Genomic DNA, 23069 nt, shown 5'->3' on the forward strand with positions numbered 1-23069 from the left:
CGTCTCGGCACCTAATCCCTGCTACAACGCTTAAAGAAGAAACAGTGGCTCCATCTAACAACTGGACACAACTGTTTATAAAGGATTACGACCAGCACTAGCTACAGTGGACACGGCTCCCCTCCCTTCAGTAAGCTAAGCTAAGCTAATTAGCAGCAAGATGCCCCCCTTCTCCACAGACGACTATCACAAACTTCTACAGAAGACTGCAGCACTGGAAACCAAAATTCACCGATTAGAAGTGAATGTGGAAGTGAATGGACGATGTGGGAACGACACCACTTTCCCATGGACTCAAAACAATGGACAGGATAATGCTAAGACATGGCTAATTAACGCAACAAGACGACCAAGAAATAGGGGGGCTGTGTACCAAGTAATACATCTCCTCCTTGGGACTCTCTCTGTGCTAAGCCTAAAAGTAAATCATTTCCCTGGGAAATGTGAGGACGACTAACAGGCAGAGCCCAGTGCCGTGAGATCTGTGACGCGACTTGCCAGCCTGCATTTTCTTCCAGGCGTAGCGCCTCTTCGACCCCTGTCCTTGGTAGGACACAACCGTGGACAGCTTGCGAAAGGGAGAACTAGCAACAACCTCCCCAACAACCAAGTGTGCAACCGGGGAACGGATTTGCCTCACTGTTGCAGGACCCGGGATCTCCGTCTGACGACCTGGATAACCCCTCATCTTCACACAAGCAAGGTAAAGACAGAGTCACTGAGAAAGTAAAAGGCTGCAGGGAAAGCCAACGACTGGGCCCCAAACTCTGATGGTTGGTGACTTTGCTGTTGTAAAATATGTAAGAAGCATGTGTAGTAAGAACACCAAAATACTCTGCTTTCCCAAGGATATGCTCTCTAACATGACGGAACGAATCCTGCATACCATGGCTGCACATCCAACTGTGAAAACCATCACTGTGCACATGGGGACCAGTGATCTGTCGAACAGTCAGCTCCTTGGATGTTCAGGTTTATCAGTGGCTCTACCGCCTCAGAAGAGGAGTCGAGAGATTCAGCAGATTGTTGGCACTGAACACATGGCTTTCAACCACATGTATCGCCCATTCAGTGCAACTTATTGCCATTTTTAACTTTTTCTGGCAGCGCAGACATCTTGTTAAGGCAGATGGACTTTGCCTTCTTAAATCAGGAGGAAAACTTTTTCATCTATAACCTATTTTACTTCATGCGTCATCCATCTGTTCCCTCTACCAAGGACAAGACACAAGAGGAATCAAAACAAGAAGACATAACACAACATGGAAACATTGAAAGAGAGCCCCCTCAGCATCAGAGCCAAGAGGAGTCTCCACCCTACTCACCTTCTTCAGCCCCCCAAAACCCCATCCAGGTTGGAGTTCACTGACCAGTCGAAAGAGCAAGTCGCTGCTGGGACCAAACTTACCCCCCCGCCCTTCTCCGACTTTCTTTCCTCTAAACCCCCCTCGGCATCCAACTCCACCATTGGCACAATCGTTACAGTTAGGCACAGTTATACAGTGACGCTCTAACTCAGCGATTACCAACCTATGGTCCGCGGAAGTGGGCCGCCATATCATGGGCAAAACACATGGATTTTATTGAGAAAGTAAATAAAAAATTATTAATTCCAAATGTAAATGTAAATTTTTAAATGTAAAAAAAACAATAATAATTTCATGGTGTTTTTTCTTTAAAACCTTCAGATATGCATCATCACTGATAGATAGGAACTTATGTCAGGGCGTACTACGTCCAAGCCGGACCACGATCGACGTGCACCTGTACATTTTTGAACTTGAGGTGAACATCAAAATGGATGATTGGCTAGCATCAGGCACACTGAAAAGGAAAGAAGCCATTGGTACATCAACCACAAGCAAAGAAAGTATGGCGCTGAATATTTATCACTGGGATTGGGAGCGGTAACGAACCGTTACCGCTGTGCGGGGTGTGTTCCAAGATTTTATCCAACGAAGCTCTGAAGCCATGTAAACTGCACCGTCACCGAGACTAAACACCAACAGGACATGTCCAAGCCGCTTGAATTTTTCGATAATAAACTCAAGGAGTGTCAGGGTGAGAAGAAAGTCATCGAAACGTCATGTATGGGCACCGAGAACCCAAATGCCAATCTGTCCAACAGAGCTGTGCGATTTCTGATGCCTTTCCCGAGGACGTATGTCTGTGAGACTGGCTTTTCGGTGCTTGCGGCATTGAAGACGAAATAGGGGAATAAACTGAATGTTGATCCAGATCTTCACCTGAGACTGTCGTCCCTTAAGCCCGACATCAAGCATTTGGTGTCTGCCATGCAACATCAGCCTCCTCATGAGGTGAGTTCATATTAATGTGCTCCTGGTATTGTTTGTTTTATCAGCGCTGGCGTGAGTCGTGAGTTTTAACCCACCTCTTTTTTCGTTTAACCACTACTGCACTGTATGTGCACTGTTTGGCTCCCGTATTACTTATGGTCGGATGTGGGCCGCCAACACTTTTGAGATTTTCAAGTGTGCCGCGAGTCCGAAAAAGGTTGGGAACCGCTGCTCGAACTGATATCTGCTGGGTCCATGCTGCAAGGCTAATGGCACCCATGACTCTTCACAGGACCTGTGTGGAGGTAGCTTCTTCAATTCCTGTCTTGATAACTTATAGAAAAGAGTGGTTGAATCGGCTAAGATACAGGTGGCACCCAACCCATTCATCAAATTGTACAAATTTAGCATCCATTCCTCGTCAGCCACAGCCTGTCCCCAAAAAAATGGGCAGCTAATGCTTTAAACACACTAAATCTAGCTTTATTAAACGTTAGGTCTTTGGCAGGAAAAAACTCTTTTAATTAATGATTATATTATCAAGCACAACCTTGTTCTATGTTTATAACTGAAATTTGCTTAGACCAAGATAACAGCGTGTGGGAGTCTATCCCCACATTTGCAGGTTTAGGAAGGCAGACGGAGTCTTTCTGGCTGTGGGGCGCTGACATAGTGAGGGTTTCATTAACAAACATAACAGAAGGGCTCGCTGGCAAAACCGGAACACATAATTAAAGGAATGATAAATGTCTCTTTTGCGCTCTGGTCCTCAGGCGTTTCAGCGTCCTGCACCCGCGTGCTCCCCACTGAAAAGACAGTACAACAAATTACATTACAAACACACTCCCAGCCAGGTCTGACCAATCAGCACTAAAGAGGTTTATCAGGCAGACTCAGTATAGCTGCGCTGCTACCGAGCCAAGCCAGCCCAATCACTTGCAGACATGGCTTAACCACACCCCCTCGTCTGCCACACAGTTGCAGCTGTTCTTATCGAGTCCACCGCACCCAAATTCAGTTTTATGAGTGAAGCTAGAGTGCATAAAAAAGGAAGTGGAATTGCCATTCTCTTTAACGATTCCCTCAAAGGAAAGCAGATATCTTATGGAAATTTAGCTTCTTTTGTATATGTTGCTCTTCAGCTGAATTCCTCCTGTTGAGCTATGTTCCTATATATTTACGAGCCACCTAAATACTTTGACTGTGTAGTTATTGTGGGTGATTTTCACATCCATGTTGACGACCCCCAGCACAAAGGGACCAAAGAACTGTGTTGTGTTTTTGATAACAATGGACTGACTCAGCATGTGACGGAGCCCACACACAACAAGGGCCACACTCTCGACGTAATCATCCCCAAGGACCCGAGCATTTCTAAGGTCGTGGTGACTGATGTTGCTCTCTCTGACCATTCCTGTGTTTTCTTTGAGATTACTATCTCTGTGCACACAAATGTGCAAACAGAGGTCATCACAAAACAGTATATCAATGAAAACAACCATGAAATATTTATTCAGGCTTTCTCTTCCACACCCGCCCTCTCTTGGGTCTCAGTCAATGAGCTTGTAGATAATTTCCATTCTAAAATTACAAATGCTATTGATGCCATTGCACCCACTAAGGTGGAGGTGGTCTCTGGTAAGAAAAATATCTCCATGGAGAAATGCTACACTGGTAATAATAGAAAAGAGAGTGTTGCTGAATGCAGGTGGCGAAAAACAAATCTCCACCTTCGTTGTGACATCTATAGACTTTGCATTTATGATTTGGAATTGAAAAATGCAAGGCGCTCCTTCTCTGATATCATCGCCAAAAACAATAACAATAACGAAAAATCAATTCAAATACCGTGACACATTTTGATCCGATCAACCATTAAAACTTTGAGGACATTATACATCATCTTAAATCCTTCACCTTCTGCCTTGAGATTCTGCCAACAGGCTTTTTCCAAAATGTTCCAAATTGCATGGCCTCAGATCTTTTACAAATTGTCAACACGTCTCTTCTCTCAGGTTTATTCTCACAGGCCCTGAAAACAGCCGTCATCAAGCCGCTCTTAAAAAAGAACAATCTAGACACCTCAGTAATGAACAATTATAGGCCCATATCAAACCTCCCATTTTTTAATAAAATCATTGAAAAAGCTGTTTTTCAACAGCTGAACATTTTCTGGCACTATACAACTGTTTTGATGTGTCCCACTCAGGATTTCAACCACACCGCAGACTGCTCTTGTTATGGTCGTCAATGACATCCATCTAAACACAGACAGTGGCAGAATTTCAGTCATAGTATTACTGGATCTCAGGGCTGCATTTGACATGGTCGACCACAGCATATTACTCGACTGACTGGAAAACTGAGTGGGACTTATGGCACAGTAGTAAACTGGATTGAATCCTATTCAAAAGACAGGGGCTACTTTGTGTCTATAGGTAATTACACATCTGAGTGGACAAAAATGACATGCAGAGTTCCCCAAGGCTCCATTCTGGGGCCTCCTGGTTTAATATCTACATGCTCCCACTGACTCATATTATGGAAAACAACTCAATATGTTACCATAATTATGCAGATGACACACAGATGTACATAACCATGTCACCAGGGGACTATGGTTCAATACAATCACTGAGTAAGTGCATTGAACAAATCAACGATTGAATGTGCCAGAAATTTCACCCAATTAAATAAAAACAAAACTGAAGTGATTGTTTTTGGAACCAAGGCGCACAGTGCTCAGCTTTAGTCGGTAATGTTATAAAGCACAAACCAAGCCAGAATTCTTCAATCTTAATCAAAAACAGCCACATTAAAACTATAACAAAGTCAGCCTACTATCACTTTAAGAATATATCAAGGTTACAGCACTTATGTCTCAGCAGAATTTGGAAAAACTTGACTACTGTAACAGTGTCTTGACAGGTCTCGTTAAAAAAATTATCAGAGAGCTGCAGTTGATTCAGAACGCTGCTGCTCGAGTCCTCACTGAGACCAAGAAAATGGATTATATCACTCCAGTTCTCAGATCTTAACAGTGGCTTCCTGTCCATCAAAGAATTGATTTCAAAATTCTAGTGTTGGTTTATAAATCACTGTTTCAGAACACACAGTGCATCGCAGTTTGCTGCGTATGGAGCTGCGAAGCCGCAAACCGGTTAGAGTGCCCATGCTGACCCCTGTCCACCGCCGAAAATGCCATGTGGATGGCGGGGTTGGGGTCCGATCCGATTGAGTATTTGTGGGAAACCGTGCTCTTGTCATTCTACAGGTCGCCCACAGGACAGAGTTATTGCAGCAGTTCTTGATGATTTAAGAATGAATAAAGAGTTGCATTGCAGGTTGAGAACTTGAACTCCACTTGCAGACTAACTCTGTCCTGGATGCAATGGCATACAAATACTCTGTGTTGTATGCCCAGCATGCTGACAACACAGGTTAAAAAAAAAAAGAGTATTTGTGGGATGTGCTGGAAAAACAAGTCCGATCCATGAAGGCCCCACCTCACAATTTACAGGACTTAAAGGATCTGCTGCTAACGTCTTGGTGCCAGATACCACAGGACACCTTCAGAGGTCTTGTGGAGTCCATGACTTGGACGGATCAGAGCTGTTTTGGCAGCACGAGGGTGACCTACACAATTTAAGTGGTTATTAGCGTTGGTTTTCAATGTTGTGGCTAATCGCTGTGTGTGTGTGTGTATATATATGTATATATATATATATATATATATATATATATATATATATGAGTCCTCTAACGATTAATAGGCTTGTGGTCCATGAGATTATTTTGGTGAAAAAACATCCCATAATTGATGTTTGTTACATATTTATTTAGCTGCCACTTCAAAAGGCCATTCAATGTAAGGCAATGTAATTGCCTTAGCCCCGAAAGCTGTGCTCCTCTATATGCTGCTTCCATTGTTGGTGGCGGGGTCCACCTTTCCTGGCAAGTATGCAAAGATCCGGTAAAGGTAAGAAATGAAAGGCAGCCATGGTGAATTAGTTAAAACATCAGCTTGTCGTGATGTGGAACGATGTCCGTGTCGATATGCACGAACAAAAACAAATCAATCGACATACCTAAGAAAGTATAGAAAGTGTCCTTTTTTTATTATTTTCGTTCTGACGAACACTGGCGTTGAGTTTGTCCGGAAATTCCAGGCGTGAAGGATGGAGATCACACTAACTGTATCGGTGACAGATACACTCGCTCCTCCCGTCTCAACAACAAAATGAATGCAGCTTTATCGGTTTCCATTTAGAGGAAGTGTACATTACCCAGACACTGCTGGAGGTCACCTCCAAGTGGCTGTTAATGTACTGCTGGAGTAATGTAAATCCATAGATTTGGTTTGATACCTTTATCTGGCCTCTTTTGTCTTGAAACTGATCCGTGTACAGGAAAAGCACAGGCCATACTGAAAGGCTGATGCTCTACATACCGCTGGTTGTCTGCTTTTAGATGGGCAAGAGGATAGGGGAGGTTGACCGAAAGTAGGTTATTTGACAGATAACGATGCTGCCCACGTGGATCCAACTGATACACTATAGCTGCTACCGATGTCGGCCGAACTAGTGCAGTAGGGAAGAGGGAGGGTACATTCCACACAAGTCTCTTGCGCCGAACACAAGCGTGAGTGAATGGTACTCGTGAAGGACCGAGCTGTCGGGCAGGGCCCAAAATCTATTAACCGCTACAAAAGCCCCAAACACGGGACAAAAGAAAACATAAACTACTGGAACTGTTCCATTGTGCTTTTGCCATTATGGGTGACAATAGAGGAGAGGCCCCAGGGGGCTTTCTAGTCCTTATCTTGATGTGGTGATACTGCTGTGATCTGTTTTTTTATGTAATTTGCAAGATGTTGTATGTTTCTCCTGTTCCTGTTCTGTGTCAACAGAGCCAGGTCAGGTCTGACTTTGGGCAAGTGGCAGGAAAACAGTTGACACATTAACTGGACAAACCATTAACTTCTATTGGCAATTTAAAATCTGCAAAAAAGGCCAATTTGCCACTCGTTTTAGAGATGGGAGGTGAAGGAGGAAGAATAGGGAACACCAAATCATGTCCAGAATAGTTGTGAGTCTCTGTATTTTATGGAAGGGATAGCCAAGGTCACTTTTCTTCCTATGCTTCCAAGCTTCTGCTAAGAAATATAGCCCCATCAACGTAGCGAACTATTGACCCCACAACAAAAATACTTTGCCCTACATGGGACATCAGTTTACTGTTGTTAATGTAGACAGAGTGATATGAGGAACATGGAATCCAAGCAGGGAGAAGTGGTTTCTGTAACGCTCATTATTCAGAAATAACTGACCGCTGATTGCCACTATTGACCAATCAGAATCCAACATCCACTCAGCCGCATAAAGACGTTAACAAAGCCTCGTCGTCCAACCAAACAGTACCCTCTGACCAGTCGAAGGCAGCCTTTTCATCCCTGGAAATCAAGTTGACTCACTACTTCGTGTTCTTGGTTCGCCGGGGCTCAAGTTCGTTGGCCATTGTTTCCCTGCCGCCCCGCACTCCACACCTCCTGGCGTAAGGGGACAATGCACCATAAGCCGCTGTAGTGGAGGCAATCATTGTTGCATGCCGCCGAGGCTCATTGTCTTTGTTCCTAAGGTGCCTGCATTTCCCAGGGCTTAATAGCCTTTCAAAGCGCCTTAGTCAGTGGACATGTAACGGAAAAAGAACAGCTGGGCAATAAATCGAGTCATTTTGAAACAGTTAGAAACTGTCATCACTGTAATTTACATGGGCACACATAGGTCTCATAGGGTCCAATGGGTTTCCTTCAGTAACCATGAATACACGTAAATATGTGCTTACACTACACTTAAATCTTGGAATTTCTAAGTAAATTAAATTCTTGGTTGAATTTGTACAAAAAGTGTGAGAACTGAATACAGGCAGTTGGCTCAAACACGTTACTGCAGGGCTAATTGGGAACCCTCGTCATTCAAGCCCCATCGGTTAAACAATGTTGTTATTTACTATGCGTGGTTAACGGCCCAACAATTCAGTCCAGTTCAGACTGTTTGAGGGATGCTTTTAACCCTACAAATAGTGGGGAAAATGGCTAATGGATTTATGCCTCGCTATGCCTGACTCTGATGGAGAGAAGGAATTGTTATAGTAGTAGTAGTAGTAGTAGTAGTATAGTATAGATAGTGAGCACCAACACTCGTACTGAAAGTCTTACCTAGTGTAATAGTGAGCTGCTTATTATATTCAGTAATTTATTCATTTGCTGCCTTTGTTTTAACAAAATCAGGTACAACGTGAAACTTTATGCAACGTTATAATAGGTTGGGTTGATATCGGCTTTGGGTGTCGGGATGGTTTTTTTTTGTTTTGTTTTTTTATACCTGTGCTGTCAGCATGCTGGGCATACAACACAGAGTATTTGTATGCCATTTGCATCCAGAACAGAGTTAGTCTGCAAGTGGAGTTCAACTTCTCAACCTGCAATGCAACTCTTTATTCATTCTTTAATCATCAACAACTGCTGCAATGACTCTGTCCTGTGGACGACCTGTAGAATGACAAGAGCACAGTTTTTGGTTATGGAGAACCACCACCAACCCCCCTCTTTGGAAAACTATTTATCATGTTTGGGTCGATAAACAACTGATCACTTACTCCAAGAGGAGGAGAATCACCACGGTGAGACAAATAAACATAGAAACAAACAACAAAACAACAACAACAAACAATTTGCACAAAAACATGAACATTGGATGAAAACATGTATTGAAAAACTGAATTAGGTCCAGGAAAACTGGGACTACAATTGGTCACGTGGCGTCTCCCTGTCAAAGTTATGGCAGTAAATAAGGGAGGAAAGGAGAGGAAAGCACCGGTTGCTGGGGTGCACTCCAAGCAGGGGTGCATGTGTGCGTGCATGCGTGTGTGTGTGTGTGTGTGTAAGATGTCCACCGGTGAGTGTACATGACTTATCCCCATTGGTACTGGTGTAGAAGGTCGGTATTATGTTGCGGCGCCTCCAAGCAGTGCAAGGGGCCCCGAAGCCCCGTGGACAACTTACACACACCGTGGACGGCTGCAGGAGATCCCCGGGTACCCCGCCCTGCGGCCACAGAAGACCCCCTGGCCTCCGAGAAGCCACAGGGCCGTGGAACAACTCCCGCGCCCAGCCCGAGGAGCATGAACAAGTCCCAGGGAGCACGAGGAGGCCCTGCGCCCCAGGGGCGCACACATACAACCAACCCCCGTGCGCAGGCACAAGACGCAGCCGCCGGCACAGAACCCGGGCCACAGGCACAAGGCATGAACCGCGGGCCCGGATCACAGCCCTACGGTGACAGACCGACACCCCGCCCGAGCCCCCCACCCCACAGGTGGGCCGGCAAGACCCCCACCCCCACCCACGCCCCGCACAAGGGGGGGGGGGGGGGCCCGCCCCACCGCAGCCGACCAGGTGCTTTGCCTGGCATGAGTGCCAAGTGACCATACACGTAGCAGTGAGTGCCCAGTGCGGGGCACCTCGATGTTACACCCCCCCCCCCCCCCCGGCGATGCCGGCAGGCCGCCAGGTATACAGGCCCTCTGCCACCCCCAGCACCCGGTGCGCCCGCTGCAGAGAAGCCCTGCCACAGAAGCAAAAGGCCAACAGCCGCCCCCCACACCCCAACCCACACCCACAACGACAAGCAGTCCCCCCAGGGGCCCCAGAAGGCACCCGGAGGTGCTATCCGCAGCCAAGCCAGGTCGCAGCACATCCCAAGCCACCAGGCGCAAGCCGTCAGGACTCCAGCCAGGCCAGGAGGGGGAGGGGGGGGTCTTGCCGGCCCACCGGTGGGGTGGGCGGCTCGGGCGGGGTGTCGGTCTGCCCGACCGCCCTCCGGCCAACCACGCCCCCACACCGACCCGCCAGCGACCAGCCACCCCAGAAAACCCCAGTGTTCAGTGTGTGCTGTTGGTAACTGCAGTTAAAATTGCGGGGCTGTGGGTGTGAGTCCTTCAGGCAAGTCGAACCCAAATCACTTGCACCCCTCCTGGTTCAATGGAGTTATGTTCGGAGTAGGATTGGTGTGCCTGTGTGTGTGTGTGTGTGTGTGTGTGTGTGTGTGTGTGTGTGTGTGTGTGTGTGTGTGTGTGTGTGTGTGTGTGTGTGTGTGTGTGTGTGTGTGTGTGTGTGTGTGTGTGTGTGTGTGTGTGTGTCTGTGTGTGTGTGTGTGTGTGTGTGTGTGTGTGTGTTCAAAGCTGATGTGAGTGGGATTAAAATTTTGGGACGGATGAGAAGCATGCTTGGGCAGGAGCGTGACAGGCAAGATGGCAGCTGCCCGCCGCATCCCCACCCACATACAGTAGCCTGCACCCCGCCATCCCCCAAGCCCTCGGTCTATTGTGTGGTGTATGTGCGAGTATGAGTTTTGGCACTGGGAAAGATAGGCGAGTTGCGACCCGATCGATGTCATCAGTATCTGTACATCCCTAATTAAATCATACATTACATCACAAACACTAACATATAACGGTCAGTTATCAAATGAACACATTTCAGTATTTTTTGTATTTCTAGAGCTTATAGAGCTTATTGTGCTTGTGTTGTGTTTCACTGCATATATGTATGACTGTATGTTTATGTATGTGACAAATAACCTCTTGAAATTGAACATCAATCATATATAATATGTATTCATCCCAAACCATGCAAACTGTGTGTTGATCCCCCATCACCTAACACTGGCTTGTGTCCCTCTCCGTGCACACAGGGCGTTCAGAGCCACCAGCGAGGGAGGAGAGGGAAGGAGCAGACGGAGGACTGATGGCAGCCTCCCTCCTTCCCGGTTCAGCTCCCGACCCCCCACGCGCTCCGGGAGCCGACCCAGCACCAGCATCAGTGGGTGTTTTACCAAAAGATTTATATGTTGAAAAGATAATTCCAAGGCAAAGGAAATTCTTGATTCTTTCAAACAAAAACCCCCAGTACTTGAAAGGTGTGCTATGACATAAATATTAACATTGAGAGAAAATCAAACACAAAGTTCCAGGTCTAGCTACTGTTTTGTAACAAAGATGGAGATTCCTCTAAATTCACCTTTTGAAGCCAAAGCACTGGTATTAATGCTGCATTTGTGCTTCTTTATTCTTTTTCCTCTCTCCCTGTCTTCCACACACAGACTCAGAATATGGCGGCTTATCCCTGGAATCGGGGTTGGACACGGCCACAGAGCGACGGGCCTTCCGGGACGAGCGCAATGGACACGCCACCAGGTAAGCGCTCACACCCCCGGTCGCGTTCACAAGTCCCGTCTCCAGGACGAGGTCGCAGGCGAATGGCAGAACGACCCTTCATTCACTGTAGAATTCAACTTGCCAGTGTCCCCACAACAACACCTTGGAACCATGTCCCTATAGTATTGAGGGTTCTCATCAGCCTGAGCAGTTTGTCAGAGGAAGAGTGCACAGTGATGGTTTGCTGAGCAGGGATTGGTAGACCGCTGTGTCCATCCCTCTCTTTTTGCAAACGGGTGTCGCTGTGGGCTTCCCCTCAAGAGGAGGACGAGGATAACGGAGTGCGACATTCCATTGACACATGAGCACCAGAATGAAGAACTCCCGGGAGGTCTCTCTTTTTTTCCCCTCTCTTGCTCTCTCTCTCTCTCTCTCTCTCTCTCTCTGTGTGGTTCACCAGTGGTTGGGTGAATCAATCTGACTGGCGAAGAAAAGACGAGTGGCAGGAGGAGAGGGGAAAGACTGGGCAGTTAAGGTCTAAGACTTAACGCTTCTATTAGGAGCAGTTATTTTCAAAATGTTCTAAAGTTGAACAGCTCGGTGGGGGTGTGGGGGGCGTGGTGGTGGGGGATCGTTGGTTTTGGGATTCCACACCAATCGGTGACTCAGCACTGCCAAGATCTCTGTGTGACATGCGTTTAAACCAGCAGCGGCCACAAAGAGGCCCATTCAGCCCAGCCTCTCCCTCCTCCTCCTCCTCCTCCTCTCTCTCTTCCCCAAATCCCAGAGGGAACTTGACTCCTCGATCCCACCCCCAGAGTGTAATGAGCCCCAGGAAACCACGCTTTAATCAAGCGCTACCCCCACCTGCCCCCTCCCCTCCGCCGCCGCCCCCCCACCCCAGGAACGTAAGGCACCTTCACCAGACGGCCCGGCCGCGTCTGACACCGGCAGCCTCGTTTCACCCCATTTTGTTTTGTTTGTTTCATGAAGCAGAGGCGGCGCTCAGGCTGTTTCATATTCAATGTGAGCAATGTGTTTACAGCCGGCACAGCACTTCTCTTCCACTCACCGTTTGTTTGACTCTCGGAGCGGCGCTGGGTTTCACCGTCATTCAGGTGCACACACTCACACCTGGAGCAGCCAAAATAAATGATTAAACACATTAATGCACGAGGGCTGACCACCTTGGCTTTGAGTGCAGGAAAAAACTTTTTTTTTTTTTTTTTTTATTAATTCTGTTTCAGTATTGACATTGTCATAGATAGATAGATAGATAGATAGATAGATAGATAGATAGATAGATAGATAGATAGATAGACTACATCACAGCAACTCACATGAAAAACAATGGCCAGAAATAATAAAGTGAGAAAAAAATGGCACTATGGAATGAACCTAAAATTGAATTGGAAAAATAGACAAATTGGCAATTCAAAGTAAACCCAGAAAATCACAACAAATAAAACCAAAACATTAACAATAAACTACAAAAACAATGCTTAAATGGGGGCCTTGAGGGAGAGCCAGAAGATTCTTGAGACCCCTGAAGAAGCCCAAATTGATCTTTGGGGTGTGTGTGTGTGTGTGTGTACGTGTGCGTGTGCGTGTCCGTGTCCGTGTGTGTGTGTGTGTGTGTGTTGGGGGGTGTATACTGTATGTTTAACAAAACAAAAACCAGTGCACATATATTGCAAACAATGTCACAAAAGACGTACACGGTATACATTAATTTCACAACCTTGTCTGCAAAAAAGCATCTGTGCAGTTCTTTGCAGTTCTTGACACATTGTTGGGTTTTGTTTCTTTCTTTGTTTGTTTTCTTTACGTATTGATTTTTAAGTCAAATCCTTTAAGTTCAATCCTAAAAAGGCTGGTCCGAGCAGTTCCGGGGGAAGCCACTTTGTGTCCACTATGGTATAGGATTGCTCCATGGGAACCAGGTCGTTGTGGCTCCAATTTGATAAGGGCATTGGCAGAGTTTGAACCCGCTGCATTGAGTTGGAGGAGGAAGAAGCGTTTTATTCCATGCTATCCAAGCAGGTTCCATTACCCAGGTGCTTTGGGACGCTGCTGCCAAATCGTCCGGTTCGGAACTTCGACAACAATTCACAAAGGCTTAATTTGATTGGTTATACAAGGGTTAAAAATATGCGGTAACCACATTTTCAGTATCATGCTCTATAATAATTATCTTTTGTTTTTTGATTTTGTACACATAATATATTTGAATGTGACCCATGTGTAATACGGTGCTTTTCCCCCTGTTGAATCGTTGCATCCTGTGTTGTTTTCATCCATGATTGATTCCTATGAATATTTAAAATCATCACTGGATACACGGAGCGTAGACTTGAGGGACGACTGGGTGTCTGGGAGATATCGATTAAACGTAGAGCGCCGGGAACAGTAGAGCCGATGAAAAGGAGGATGTTGGCTGAAACCGGTGGAAACGGTGTGATCGAGTTTAGGGGCCACGGGGGATTTTTGAGGTCGACGTGGTTCCTTGCGCTGGTGGCTTCTCGCTCACGGAAGCATGTCCGAGCCGTTGGCGTCTACCACCATTTCGGTGTTGAAAGTCAATCTGCTGCAGCCTCTCAGACTCTGATCGATCGCCCTCGTCAGAATCAGACACGGGACAGTATCTGAAATCATAGTCTGCTTTTAGAAGCTCTAAACGAATCACAGCCACACATTGTGGCCAGTATATATTTATTTAGGCTCTGTGATGATTTATTTATTTTATTTATATATATACTATTATAAATAAGTGAATGTATTCATTTTAAATAGATAAATATAAATATTTTATTCATTTAAAACAAAATTTTAACATAAATAAAATATATTATATTTTAGATTTATTTACTTATTTGATTCACCTTGTTTTTCCCCCTCATCTGGGTGTTATTTCAATTTCTGTTCTCCAAGCTATTCATTGACCATTGGATTACACCATCTATTCAAATGGGAAATCTTTGGGTAAAATTGCTTGACGTGATTTAAACACGGTGTTGAGATAAGTCACCTCTCTAAACTGGGAAAAACTGAACGGAACCGGCGATGACTGATGCTATCCTCTGTCTTCTCTATCGGCAGCAACGATCATCAGGGTTTCGAAAGCCGACCCAAGATTCCCCGGACGCCCGACACGGACGCAGCGGCGGTCCAGACCAGCGCGTCGCGGGGTCGGGGTCCACAGCTGGCCGCCCAGTTCTCCCAGAACCAGCAGAGCACCGGAGCAGCCGCAGCCAGCAACCGAGGGGGGCCAACAAGTGAGCGTCAACATCTGTTCTGCTGCGTCATTTCGATCTTTTGTTGAGTTGGTGTTGTTTTTTCAAGCAAACGGTGCATTTTACCAGACCTACCTACATCAGTTAGCAGAATAATATAGATGTATAAGAAGTCTAACTGTCACCCCCCCCCCCAAAGTACAAAGTGCTGTGTTTATACTGATAATTCACCTGGGGGGGGTCACACATTTCAATTGGAATGAGAACTGATTTGTCCCAAAGCATCTGATGGCTTGCAATAATCAAACGTGCATTTCACCTCTAAGTTGGACAAACTTCTCACACAAACGCAACTTTTTTCTCCCATACAAAACAAACCGTTAGCTGTATTATCATGAACACAAGGTGCGATGAGAAATGTTTACAGAACAATTTATCAATATTGTGATATCTACAATGTGTTGTATTGATCCAGTATTGTTACAGAGCTACTGAAGCACACCATATCGTATCTCATCCAGTTTGGTGCCACCGCCAGTTTCACCAAATGAGCCGACATGCTGGACGGTATCGGGACCGTTGAACCACTTTACATGTTGTGTTTTTGATCCGCCTTCCAAAGCCACCAGCACATGTTAAACTACCGTACGTCTATTCCCCTGATTCTTACCCTTACCTGACACCCTGCTACCAGAATGATCCACTCCCCTCATTCAAAAACTCCCAAAAACAAAAATTTGAAGGGCTGGATCAAAGAGGGATTCCGATTACAGATGTGGGGTTCAAAGCAATGTGCAGCCTGGCACACTTATTTCAAAATATTTCTGTTTGCATGGCTGCCACTCTGTAATACTGTCATTATCCTGCAATACCTTCTGCCATACAAAGCTCCAAAACCACTTTCCTTTGAAAGAGGATCATCAGTCCGTTACTAACTAAAGGTGCCTTTCCATGGTGCCATCTCTATTTCCAGTTGCTTTTACAATACCAGCCGAAGTACCAATATAACAAAAAGACTTGAATAAATGGTGCTGTCTTATACCCCTCTCGCCGGCTAACGCCTGGGTTTCAGTCCCGGGAGAAATGACCCTGCAGTAGTCACAGGTTTTTATCGGCTCCAGCTCTGATCGGCTCTGATGTGAACAGGACACCCGGGTCGACACGCTCATTTTTGCCTCTTTACCGGCGCTATGCAAGGCTTGTTGAAGTCCCAGACGTTGCCGCTTAAATCGACAGGAACATCCATGTGTCATTCATTTCTTATCCCATTTAGAATTCAAACTGAAAGTCAGAAGTTATTGACTTTCTCCCTGCATGGTGGACCATGAAAGGTTTTGAGTGTGGGGATGGCTCCGCTGGGACCACAGCAGAGAACGCCCACGCTCCCCGTCGGGCTCTGAGCCATTCCAGCTCCGCCCCAAGTCTCCCAACCGGAGGAGCATCTCCGCTCCCCACTGCCGAAGGCCCGGTGCGTGCAAGCATGGACGCTCCACGCTGCTTCTACTGTGGAGTTGAGTCGTTGACCGACAATCCCATTCTTTTGAACGGCTCCTTTGAGGGAATGAAGGGAAAGTCTCACTGGGCGATGAGACGTTTTTTTTATTTCGTGTCGTTTGTTTAAGTTGCTGTCTCCTCTACTCTTTTCATTTTTCCGATCACACTGGAACCATGACACACAGTTTTCCGGCGTGACGTCGAACGTGATACACCTGAAAAAAAACAACCGCATACTCCTCTCCTGGCAATGGGAAAAGTGTCAATCGCCTATTTTTATTTTTATTTTTTTACCAACGTTTAAAAATAAACAGTTATACCCGCTAATTTTGATGTAAAAAAGGTAAAAGAGTGAAATGGTCTTTTCTAGGCTGTAATAGCAGATAGCTGCGAAGGCAAGGGTGTTTCAATGTGTCAGGCATTGTTGACATAAAAACATGACCATCGCAAAAGAGATCCCGTTGATTATTAATCCGACAGTTTGAAAGCCCCGACATCCCCAAGAGTGTTTGTGTGACTGTTGTGTTCATCGTCTGATCCCAACAACGGGCAGAAAAGTCCTCAATCTCTCCTCAACTTCTATTGCCATTTACCACTGACCTGCCCTCTTCAAGGCTTGTACTGTACGTAAAGCCATTCCAGTAAAGCTGATTGCTGGTCAGCACTGGTTACAAGGAGAAGCAGGAGTCATACACACACTCCATAAGCTCTTGTAGAATAAATGAAGGAAAATGGGGAAAAACGAAGGAGGCGGCCTCTAGTGCGCCAGAGAGACAGACTACACAGCATATACACAGCATCTGAGACGTGGAGCTTGGAGGCCTGCTGGATAAGTGGCCTCACTGGGTAGTCTGGTGCTCTTAATTGGGGGATAACATCTTCCTATGCTCTTCATGCTTCTCAATTGCATTTGATAGAAGATAACCTCCGGCTTTTGCTTTGGATGCCCTAACCGGAAAGCCGGTTATGGAGGCCTAATGGCCGGACAAAGTTGCCACATCCTCCTACAGCTGTCTCCTTTCTGAGGTCTGGCAAACATCACGGCCATAATCTTGGATTGATTGCAGGACATCCATTGCTCTCTTGAAAGGGAAGTTCTAGAAACCGATAAGCAAAACAACAGAAATTGACTCTTTTTACAGGGACATATTATTGGTGTCCTTGAACACCAAACACGATCTGCCAGGACTGTCCTCCTTTGTTGCTTTCTCTTTTTCAGCTGCTGTCCCCCCAGCCTGTTGCCAGTTGGATGTGGCCTCTTTTCTCTGTCGCTGAATTCTGAATTTTCTATCCGGCTCCAATTAGGAGTCTGCATTTGAAGGGGAGAAGTTCCCCCAGGACTCATCTCGGTAGCCGCGTCCCTCTTCGACTGACAGGGAAGGTTCCTCCGGCTGAGGGGGGAGGTTGGGACGGGGCCCGTTAAAGTTGGCTGGGCCGCCCACCCAGCGAGCGAAAAGGAGGAAACGGAGGGGGCCGCTGTCACCGTGTCGCACTGAGAGAATGGAAAACCCCTGTCACCCTTCCCCGGAATCTTGTCGGCAACCTTGTCTCCAAGCCGTGATAGAGTCCTCCTGTTTTGCCGTGCAGGCGAGAGCGGCATGGGAAATGGAGCAAATATGCTTGGCACTGGAACCCAAGTGTGATGATGAAATAACGCCGCCCTCTCGGTGCCGGTCCCCTGTTCAAAACCTCAGACGTTCTAAAGTCTCTTGTTTTTTTTTGTTTGTTTTGTCTATACCTGTCTTTGGTTGATATTTTGATATTATTGAGAGATTGCTCTTTGCTATGACCCCCCCCCCCCCCCCCATAAACCTCCTTCACCCCTCCCCCACCTTGCTGTGCCCCTGCAGGCAGCCACTCACAGAGGAGGTGAAGAGGGAGCTGTCACCAGGGAGCAGCCCTATCTCGCCACCAGCGTCCAGCTTCCTGTAACATCATCCCCGGGGTTGTGATGGGGGCAGAACAGACGGAGATGGCTGGGGAGCGCTTGGAGAAGAATAGAGGGGGAGGAGGAGACAAGGGAGGAGAAGGAGCCAAACAATGAGTAGGATTGTGGCTCTCTAACCTCGGCACAGAGCTCCTCTGTAACTTAACACCCGGTTGTGCAGTAAGCACAACACGCAGCCCTCACCTGCACCCTCACCTGGCCCCCGTCCTCCGCCCTGCCCTGCCCTGCCCTGCCCGCGCTTTCATGCTATGTTACATGCCAGTAAATCACTGCACTATTTATTGCCCCATATGTCATTTCAAGTCACTGCATTTACTGCCCCCAGTATCCTGATTGTTCTTGAAGAGTCTTACATCAGCCGTGTTTTGTGCTCTGCTCCTCCATCATTATTCCAAATAGTGACAAACAAATGTCAAATGACCATTGCTGTTAAATGTGTGCGTGCGTGCGTGCGCGTGTGTGTGTGTGTGTGTGTGTGTGTGTGTGTGTGTGTGTGTGTGTGTGTGTGTGTGTGTGTGTGTGTGTGTGTGTGTGTATATATATATATACTGTATATATCTGTAGTGTTTTCAGACAAGACTAATGTAGCCTGCTCAGGGAATGGTTGCTTGAATGTTTTAAAATTTATCATGCGATAAAATGCTATTAAATTCTGTAATAATAATGTTTCCATGAAGGGTGGCATTTCCATGTGTTTTCTTGGGTGGTGTCTGACTAACGTGACGTGTCATTATTTGGATAAGATTAGTATCCAAATAATGTGACGCCCGGAAGAGAAATATTACCAACTTCAAGACGGGCTCATTTTGACAGGGGACCATGTGCAGTCTAGTTTGTGTCATAATCAGACTGATAAACATGGACGTACGAACAATTGAGGCACGATAAAATGACCTTTCTTGCACACAATGATTAAAAGTGCGCTTCAGAAGTTCTGTCAAAGTCAAACAAAAAACGGCCATCACTGATAACGTGTAAAAAGGTAGGGCACCGTGACTGGACAGCTTGTAAAGTAAGGATAGATATGATTGCGTACGTCAGTCGTTTCGTGGCACGGAATGATCTTTTGCTCGTCTGAATTTGAAGTTAATCAAAATATCAATGAGAGATTAATATCAATGTTTTTTCGGGACTGACTTCATCAACCAAAAAAAACACACTATCTCGTTTGATTTCCTGGCAGTGGCCTTTTATAGTCTCCTGCAATAGTGGAATGTTCCAGATTTTTAATTTATCAGTACACGACCGCCTCTCATAAACACCTCTGATCAGTTCTGCTTTCCCCAACTTCCGTCTCCCGAAAAGGACAGTTGAGTGTGTCGACACACACTCAGCTTTCTTTTCGTAAGTCCATCATCACCAGCGGTAACTTTCAAGCTGAGGTCAGGGAGCCCTGTTTAATTATTAATATTTTATGCTATGCTGTGCAGTCAATGTCTCCATTGCCGTCTGTGGGGTTTTATAGACAAACCACTTCCTGGAAGGAAGTCCATAATAGGTCTCCATCTCTGTAGATTATTTGCTAATCTGAATTTTTACATTTCCGACCACAATTACATCAACTCAAGTTTGAAGCAATGGATTTACAAGCGTCTCTTCGTTGACGAAGGACTCCGTTTCAATAGCTGCTCTTGTGTCATTTTACCGAGCTCGATGAATGTTTACGTTTGGTGCATTGCTACAGCGTATTAAGAGTTGCGCCTTTTTCGGCATCGTGCTTCATTTGACGGTTTAATTGTCCTGCCGCCCGTCTCTAGGAAATTGACGATAATCATGTCTAAGAGTTAGATTTGCACAGTCTATTAATTGTAAACACTGACTTTTAGTTTTTATTTATGTGTTTCTACACTTGTGTGACAATTTCTGCATCTTTCACAGCCGTGAAATAAAAAAAATAAAAAAACCTTTTCCGTTGTGGATTTCAATTCAACCTGACGTGACACGTGACGTGGTTTCTGTCCTCAGGAGTAGATCTCGCCTGCTTTGCTGGTGTCCAGTACGTCCCCTTCGAGTCCCGCTGTGACAGCTGGAGCTGGATCAATAAACAGGCCCCACGCTATTATCACCAAGCTGTGGACGGTACTAAACACGTTCATTTACCTCGAGACAAACAGGTCGAGCGCTTTTATTTTGTCACCTTTGTTATGTTTTTCTTCCAAAACACAAGACATACAGTGCTGGCTTAAAAGGTTTTTTTGGGGGTTTTTTAAAGGTCATAATTGGATACACATACATACATTGGATACATATACATTCAAAAATGCAGTTACAGGTGTCACATATAAAAAGGACTCCTTGTACTGTCGTGCTGTCTGGATCTCCAGAACTCATTTGGATAAGGGAAAAATACACACAACCCTCGCAATCCAAGTATTCCCTGAGAATGTGAGCTCTCAGGAGTATACATACGGACCTGGTCCGAATGTTCATTTTCCAGAACATCCAGAGGCAGATCCCATGCTGTTATCTGGGTTAAATACTGACTTTTTTGACAGATACAGATGGGAACAATTTTGTCTTCCATCTTACGTACGTCTTAAATAGCCCTGATAAGGTTGCAGATTGTGGTGAATCATGACCTGCACCAACCAGAATTAGGCAGTATTTGGTATGTGTGTCTGCCTGCCTCTGTGCTCCAGCGGCCAAAATAAGTCAGGCTTTGTGCCCTAACGTGAAAGTGTCGCCCTCCCAGCAGGAATGTTGTGATCACGTCCTGCTGTAAACTGGAAGCTACATCCCTCTCTCCAGCTCACCTTTATGAATGGTCCCATACATTTATAGGCATTCAAGGTGTTAACCTACAGTTGTTAGTTGATAGCAGCTAATGTTTAAGACTGCGCCACCTCTCATTCACTATGCTGCATTTTAACACCTACGCAGGCCTAACGTAAAAGAAAAACTCAAGCTTCATTTATAGTAGTGCCTAAAATTTGACAAGGCCAATAACTGCATGCACAACCTTCATTTAGAAATTAAGGTTTCGAATGTGGAATTGCCAGATAGCAAAACAAGTCATCATTGTAGATACCGTAATGATGCCAATGTTGTTGTAAATGAAATGACTGAAAAGTTGAACTATCGAGGATCTATCTATTTTGCTTGGGACCCCCTGGAACCTCTCGAAGGAGACACCTGAGGGTCCCCAAACCCTGGGATGAGAAACACCTCTCAAGGGCTGGACAAGAGACCCACAAGGGTACTCCTCCAGTGGAATTGTGTCGGGACCAGAGGTGGGTGCTGGGTGGTGCTGGGTGGTGCTTGGACGCCCACAGGTGTAATGTAATGGACGTAAAATAAAAGTGGAGGAATCCGGGCGTCGCTCCCCTGTATAAATACAGGATGCCACGATGACGCAGCTGGATTTGGCCCCTGCCAGTCCCAAGTAAAACAGCATCCGAGAAACATATTCAGCAATTATTGTGCTGGTAGCCAGCGGGCAGAAGCAGCAACAATGCGAGGAAATCGGTCACACACACACACACACACACAAGCGTGTGACGCACTCGCCAGGTGGCCGAGCAGCCGGGCTGGATCGGTCGCGGCTGCGGAGAGAGGAAGGTGGCGTTCCCTGTCAAAACAAGGACTGTGGTTGAAAATGGAAAAGATTGTTTCCTATAAAATAGCCAAAAAGAAATGGCTGTGGAACGGGAAATGTCCCTTGGATAAAAGCTGAGGCAGCGTCCAACGCTTGGGAAGAGTAACAAGGACACATTCAACCACCTGCACCACCCAGGCTAACAGTATACAATGCCTCAAATCCGAAGGTTTATATATTACATTTAGCAGACGCTTTTATCCAAAGCGACTTACAATTATTCAAACACCGACGGACGCAGCCATCAGGAGCAATTAGGGGTTAAGTGTCTTGCTCAAGGACACTACAGCGTGCTAGCAGGAGGAGCCTGGGATCAAACCAGCAACTTTTAGATTACTAGATGACCAACTCTACCTCCTGAGTTACCATCCCCCCTATATACATTGTATATATATTGCAGCATAATCTGAAGCCCATTCGTGATTTATTTATCACGACACTCCACCCTCCATCCCCAGGAGCCCCAGTGTCACCGGGACCAGCGTCACCCACCGTCAGCTGTGTTTATCAGTAGAGAGCCTTGTGCGCTGATGATAAAAGACGGCGCCAGGCCAGAAACATTAGACAGCTTTTTCGGTCTCCCCCAAACCCCCCCCCCCCCCCCCCCCAGGCCAACTGCCCCGACCGCCGCCCTCCCAGAAACAGCCAGATCCCTGTGACCTCCTCTCTGCAGCTGCCTCCTCTCTGATAACACCGGGAGAGTGTCCTTTGAAGCCGCCTCCGAAGGTTTTATAAGTTCACCTGAAAAATCTGGAGACGTCTCTTATATATTTGGGTTTTTTTTTTTTAAGCATTTATTGAACTTCAGCAATTCCAACCAGACGTCCTGTCCTCTCTCCCACCTTTGTCTGTTTCTATATGAGAAGGCCCTCGACCTGAAAAGGTCAAAGGCCCCTCACGTGTACCCCTAACCAAACTTATAAAGAACCCAGGTTATTTGGGATTCACATTTTTCACCTTCTTGGGAATGTGCCCCAAAAGCCGTCCGCGGACTCGCTGGGTACACAGGAGTGGAGCACAGCTGGAGGCTGTAGGGATTCGAGGCAAGCGGCTCTTAAGGCAGGAAGGAGATACCAGATTCATCAGCTGCGCTATCGATTGGAAAAGGCAGACATACCAGTCGCCTTCCCACATGGACGTTTCCCGCACGGGATCACTTGTGCGGTCCCATATGTAATAATTACACGACAGCTTCAGTCGTTGACATACTGTGACTCCGTGGAGCGTTTCACAAGTTTGCCCATCGTAAATCAGTCACGACCGGCAAAACTCATCATCCGCCGCCG

The 23069-nt window shown here is 46.3% G+C and overlaps 1 protein-coding gene across 1 annotated transcript in view; it reads left to right on the top strand.

The window, feature by feature from the left end:
• The window catches only part of armc9 (armadillo repeat containing 9), a gene marked incomplete at its 5' end in the record, with an annotated part of 39851 nt that extends 19816 nt beyond the window's left edge, over positions 1-20035 (top strand). The window contains 4 exons of the mRNA XM_080015816.1: positions 11051-11178; positions 11459-11552; positions 14613-14788; positions 18091-20035. Of these exons, the coding sequence (XP_079871942.1) occupies positions 11051-11178; positions 11459-11552; positions 14613-14788; positions 18091-18113 (421 nt within the window). The 3' untranslated portion in view covers positions 18114-20035. The remainder of the gene's footprint in view (positions 1-11050; positions 11179-11458; positions 11553-14612; positions 14789-18090) is intronic.
• Between the last annotated feature and the right edge of the window lie 3034 nt (positions 20036-23069).

Source organism: Zeus faber (assembly GCF_960531495.2).
Source record: "Zeus faber genome assembly, chromosome: 1".
Lineage (NCBI taxonomy): Eukaryota > Metazoa > Chordata > Actinopteri > Zeiformes > Zeidae > Zeus > Zeus faber.